General features: G+C 44.9%; 1 protein-coding gene across 1 annotated transcript in view; it reads left to right on the plus strand.

Moving 5' to 3' along the window:
* Positions 1–5860, plus strand: part of LOC108296811 (SREBF chaperone) — a 68839-nt gene that overhangs the window by 41295 nt on the left and 21684 nt on the right. Inside the window, exon 3 of the mRNA XM_017519439.1 lies at positions 1443–1572. Within this exon, the coding sequence (XP_017374928.1) occupies positions 1443–1572 (130 nt within the window). The remainder of the gene's footprint in view (positions 1–1442; positions 1573–5860) is intronic.

Genomic DNA, 5860 nt, shown 5'->3' on the forward strand with positions numbered 1-5860 from the left:
CCCGCCTCGGCCTCCCACAGTGCTGGGATTACAGGCTTGAGCCACCGTGCCCGGCACTTTTTTTCTTTTTCAAAGACAGGGGTGTTCTGTTGCCCAGGCTAGAGTGTAGTGGTGTAATCATGGCTCACTGCAGCTTCTACCTGCCCAGCTTAAGCAGTCCTCCCACCTCAGCCTCCTGAGTAGCTGAGATCACAGGCTCACACTGCCACTCCCAGCTAACTTTTTTTGATTTTCTGTAGAGATGAGGTCTCACTATGTTGTCCAGGCTGGTCTCAAACTTCTGGGCTCAAGCAATCCTCTGGCCTCAGCCTCTCAAAGTGCTGGTGTTACAGGCATGAGCCACTGCACCCAGCCCTGAAAATATTAATATAATGTTATATAACATGTTGGTGTTAGTGTTTCCTTTCCAATTTTTTTTTTTTTTTTTTTTTTTTTTGATACGGAGTCTCGCCTTGTCACCAGGCTGGAGTGCAATGGCGTGATCTCAGCTCACTGCAACCTTTGCCTCTGGGGTTCAAGTGATTCCTCTGCCTCAGCCTCCTGAGTAGCTGCGACTATGGGCGTGCACTACCATGCCTGGATAATTTTTTGTATTTTAGTAGAGATGGAGTTTCACTGTGTTGCCCAGTCTGGTCTCAAACTCCTGACCTCGTGATCCACCCACCTTGGCCTCCCAAAGTGCTGGGGTTACAGGCGTGAGCCACCGTGCCCAGCTGATGTTTCCTTTCAATAAAACTTACTCATTAAATGTATAAACTAATCGGGCATGGTGACTCACGCCTGTAATCCCAGCACTTTGGGAGGCTGAGATGGGTGGATCACCTGAGGTCAGGAGTTCGAGACCAGCCTGGCCAACATGCTAAAAATATAAAAATTAGCTGTGCGTAATTATGGGTGCCTATACACACACACACACACACACACACCACACATATGAGTGTATATATACACACCATATATATGTATATTATGCATACATATATATGGTGTGTGTGTATATATATAACCATATATATGTGTGTGCATACATATATATGGTGTGTATGTATATATATATATATATATATATATATACACATAGTGTGTGTATATATATATTTATATAATATATATGTGTGTATATATTTTATAACAATGTTATATATAATGTAACTAAATATATTTATATATACTTAATTTATACAGCCTGAAAACATTTAACAGAACAGTCTATTTTACCAGTTGGACTTCTTCATAAGGTTTATGTGACTAAAATAAGTTTGAAAAATTCTCATCTAGATGACTTCTGAGTTTGGCTTTGCAATTTTGTGATTCTAATAGTTTGTACATTTTTACAGTTTGAACAAAATTTAGTTATTAACTCCACTGGCTCCTGTGTCACTGCTGAGAGAAGACTGCCTCTCATAGTGTCCTAACTCTTACCTCCTTTTTGTTCATCCCAGCTACCCGCTGCTGAAACTGCCCTTGCCAGGAACAGGACCTGTGGAATTCACCACTCCTGTGAAGGATTACTCACCCCCGCCTGTGGACTCCGACCACAAACAAGGAGAGCCTGCTGAGCAGCCTGAGTGGGTGGGTACTCAGCGTGTTCCTGAGCGAGAGTGTTGGGTGGAGATTGGCTAAGGCAGGGGTCTGCCAGTGAGAGTGAGGTTGGTCAGCTTCTGATTTGTGAATTCATGTACTTTAACAGCTTTATCAACACACCACATAGATACTTAGTTTGTACATTTTTGTCTTTTTTTTGAGACAGAATTTTGCTCTTGTTGCCCAGGCTGGAGTGCAATGGTGTGATCTCGGCTCACTGTAACCTCTGCCTCCTGGGTTCAAGCGATTCTCCTGCTTCAGCCTCAGAGTAGCTGGTGCCCACCACCACACCCAGCTCCTGTAATCCCAGGTACTCAGGAGACTGAGGCAGGAGAATTGCTTGAACCCAGTAGGCAGAGGTTGCAGTGAGCCGAGATCGCACCATTGCACTCCAGCCTGGGCAACAACAGCAAACTCCATCTTGGCTGGGCATGGTGGCTCACAGCTATAATCTCAGCACTTTGAGAGGCCGAGGCGGACAGATCACCTGAAGTCAGGAGTTCGAGATGAACCTGGCCAACATGGTGAAACTCCGTCTCTACTAAAAATACAAAAATTAGCTGGGCGACATGGTGAAACCCAGTCTCTGCTAAAAATACAAAAATTAGCATCATGCTGGCTTTGGCTTGATCTCTATTTTTATTTTTATTTTTTTGAGATGGGGTTTCACACTTGTTGCCCAGGCTGGAGTGCAATGGTGTGATCTCAGCTCACTGCAACCTCCACCTCTCGGGTTCAAGTGATTCTCCTGCCTCAGCCTCCCAAGTAGCTGAGATTACAGGCATGTGCTACCACACCCGGCTAATTTTGTGTTTTTAGTAGAGACTGGGTCTCTCCATGTTGGTCAAGTGCCTGGGACTACAGATGCCTGCCACCATTCCCGGCTAATTTTTGTATTTTTAGTGGAGACAGAGTTTCACCATGTTGGCCAGGATGCTCTTGAACTCCTGACCTCAGGTGATCCGCCCACCTTGGCCTCCCAAAGTGCTGGTATTACAGGCGTGAGCCACTGCGCTCAGCTAGTTTATACATTTAATGAGTAACTTTTATCAAAAGCAAACACCAAATGATGCCAAAGCATGACTATTGTAGCAAAACTGAGATCTGTGCTTGTCCTAGCTTTGGCCAGCTGGGCCTGGGTTCACACATGCTGGATCAATATCAATATGTGGCAGTATCCTGGCAGACACACAGGCCATCTTCTGCTTGCCCCTGGGCAGTCAGAACAACTGTGCACCTGAGAGTATTCTGACATAATAGAGTTCCAGCGCTGTCTAGTATTTGTATTGTGCACTTATTTTTTTCGGGTCTTTCAGGTCCTATTTTATCCTCACCATCCAAAAAGTGCAGGTTTTAAATCTCTTTTCCAGGTAAGGAAGCTGGGGCCCAAAATGATTAAGTGCCTCAGTTATTTATTTCTTTATTTTTAATTTTCTTATTTTAATCTCGCTCTGTTGCCCAGGCTGGAGTGCAGTAATGTGATCTTGGCTCACTGCAACCTCTGCCTTTCGGGTTCAAGTGATTCTTCTGTCTCAGCTTCCCAAGTAGCTGGGACTACAGGTGTGCGCCAGTGTGCGGCTAGTTTTGTCTTTTTATTAGAGACACGGTTTCACTATGTTGGCCGGGCTGGTCTTGAACTCCTGACCTCAGGTGATCTGCCCACTTCGGCCTTCCAAAGTACTGGGATTACAGGCATGAGCCACCGTGCCCAGCCAGTTATTTAGTTTGGAACTCTAGGTCTCCAGACCCCAGCCCACTGCTCCTTCTGGACTATACTATTTTCAGTTGACTGTCTCTAGGCCAAACACTGATATAAGTGAGAAAAAAGTCTCCAGTTGAGGGGCTCAGTCATGGGACCTAATTCACACTGTACTCATTATTTTGGAGCTCACTGAAGCTTAACTAGCCCATCTCTGTACCTTTTGCCTGCCAGGTATGGGCAGAGTGCCCTTCCTTCATGTGTTGTGCTCTGGTCCCTGGATTGGTGCTGGACTTGCTGAATCTATTGTTGAGGAAAATAAAAGCTCAGTGAATAGAGCTCTCCTCCCACCTTCTCTCTGACAGTCAGCATAGTCCCATTTCTTTTTTGGTTAATGTTGTAGTCCGATAACTTGTTATGAACTTGACTCAATGGCTGAAATAGAGGTATATCTGGTAAGATAGGTCTGTGCCACAGCTGTACATGGTGTCAGTGGGGAGTGCACAACCCTGGCTTCTTGGGGCTCTGCCTATGAAAGGCAAACGTGCATGGTATGATGCTGGCTGGAACCAGTTTTGTGGTGAAACCAGTTTTGTGGCTTTATGTTCCAGCTTGGCCATTAGCTCACTGGCTCACTATGGGACCTTCTTGGTTAAACCTTTTACCCTCATTAACCATTTTATTTTTATTTTTTTGAGATGGAGTCTTGCTTTGTTGCCCAGGCTGAAGTGCAGTGGCATGATCTCAGTTCACTGCAACGTCTGCCTCCTGAGTTCAAAGTGATTCTCCTGCCTCAGCCTCCTGAGTACCTGGGACTACAGGCATGTGCCACCATGCCTGGATAATTTTTGTGTTTTTAGTAGGGATGGGGTTTCACCATGTTGGCCAGGCTGATCTCAAACTCCTGACCTCAAGTGATCTGCCCGCCTCTGCTTCCCAAAGTGCTGGGATTATAGGCGTGAGCCACTGTGCCCAGCCTTCATTAAACTTTGTAATGCAATTTTAGCACATAAGGGAGTGTTTGTATTTCCTGACTAGCAGAGTTCAGTTGGCCTGTTGGTGTGGAATAGATGTTTAATGATAAGGCTGTAAGGGGTGTTATGTGTTTATGAGCTCTTTGAATGATGGGATGATGATAGAAAGTGTGCGGAATAACTAGAGGGCTCTGGAATCAGAGGATTGTCCATTTTTTCTCTTTCTGATTGGAGCCCTCATCATGCCCTGCAGGATTGAGAAGGAGACTTGGGCCCAGGGCAGTCACCTGGTGTCACACAGGCTCAGTGGTCAATTATCTCACCTCCATTGACTGTCCTTGACAAAAATATAGGCCAACAATACTGAAGTGGGTGGTAAGGACTGATTTAGTTAGGAAGAACAGAATTCAACCCAAATCAGAGTAAGTGAAAAGGGAACTTTTGGTTCATATAACTTAGCCAGGTGCAGGGCTGACTTCAGCACACGTAGTGTGGGCCTCAAAAGGAGTCCATCTCTTGACTTTGTCCTCTCTGGGTCAGCTCCACTCTTGGCTTCCCAACAGTGGCCCTAGCAGCTTCAGCCCCGTGTTTTTGCATCATCCAATCCAGTGGAGGATGAGTGGGAACCCAGTTGGCTATGAATAGGGTTACCTGCCTGTCCCCTTCCCAAGCCCTGTGGCTACAGGCAGGTATTTTGTTGTTGTTACCACCTTGCTGAGAATGAGAGAGGATGGTTTCCAAAGGGAAAGTAGGGCTGGGTGCAGTGGTGCGTGCTTGTAATCCCAGTGCTGAGGTAGGAGGATCACTTGAGCCCTGGAGTTAAAGGCTGCAGCAAGCTATGATCATACCATTGCAGTCCAGCTGGGGCAGCAGAGTGAGACCTTGTCTCTAAAAATATTAAAAATAAAAATAAAAAAAGGGAAAATAGGAGACTCGGGTAGTAGACCTCACATTGCAGGTGTCTGCCACCTATACCAAGGAGCCAAAACTTCCTTCCTTGCTCTACTCATTGCTTGTTTATTGCATGGGCGTGGTATGCCCAGCACGGTGATGTGGGGGATAGATAGAGTCTCACTGTCCTTGAGGAGATCCTGTACTGTTTGAGAAGAGAAGACAAAGATTTTCAAAGTTTAAAGTAAATATAATATATGTCAAAGAGACATGGGGGGGGGCAACTGAAAGAGCTCTTGGTGGTCAGTGCTAGAGCAATTTTTGCAACAAAATAAACCAGTATTGAATTATAACTCAAAATATAAAATAATTCTCTGTGAGTTTATCCTGAGCCCATATGCTTGAAGAAATATAAGTAATATATATAATATAAATAAATGAATGGACCATAGACAGATATCCTGGGCAAAAAAAATTCTAAGTAACGTATATAGATACTCCTTCCTCAAGAAGGTGAGACGTAACTCTTCACTCCCTAAAGTAATGACTGTGCATGGTGACTTTCTTCCAAAGAGGAGAGTGTGGCTATGGGAAAAAGCACCTTTACAGTGGAGAAGCCTGACAGACACTTCCTTAGTAAGTGAATGGGGCTAAGCAGCAGCAATAAATCACATTGACTGAGTGTGCCCTTTTTTTTTTTTTTTTTTTTTTT

Source organism: Cebus imitator, unplaced genomic scaffold, assembly GCF_001604975.1.
Source record: "Cebus imitator isolate Cc_AM_T3 unplaced genomic scaffold, Cebus_imitator-1.0 Scaffold0, whole genome shotgun sequence".
In the NCBI taxonomy this organism is placed as follows: domain Eukaryota; kingdom Metazoa; phylum Chordata; class Mammalia; order Primates; family Cebidae; genus Cebus; species Cebus imitator.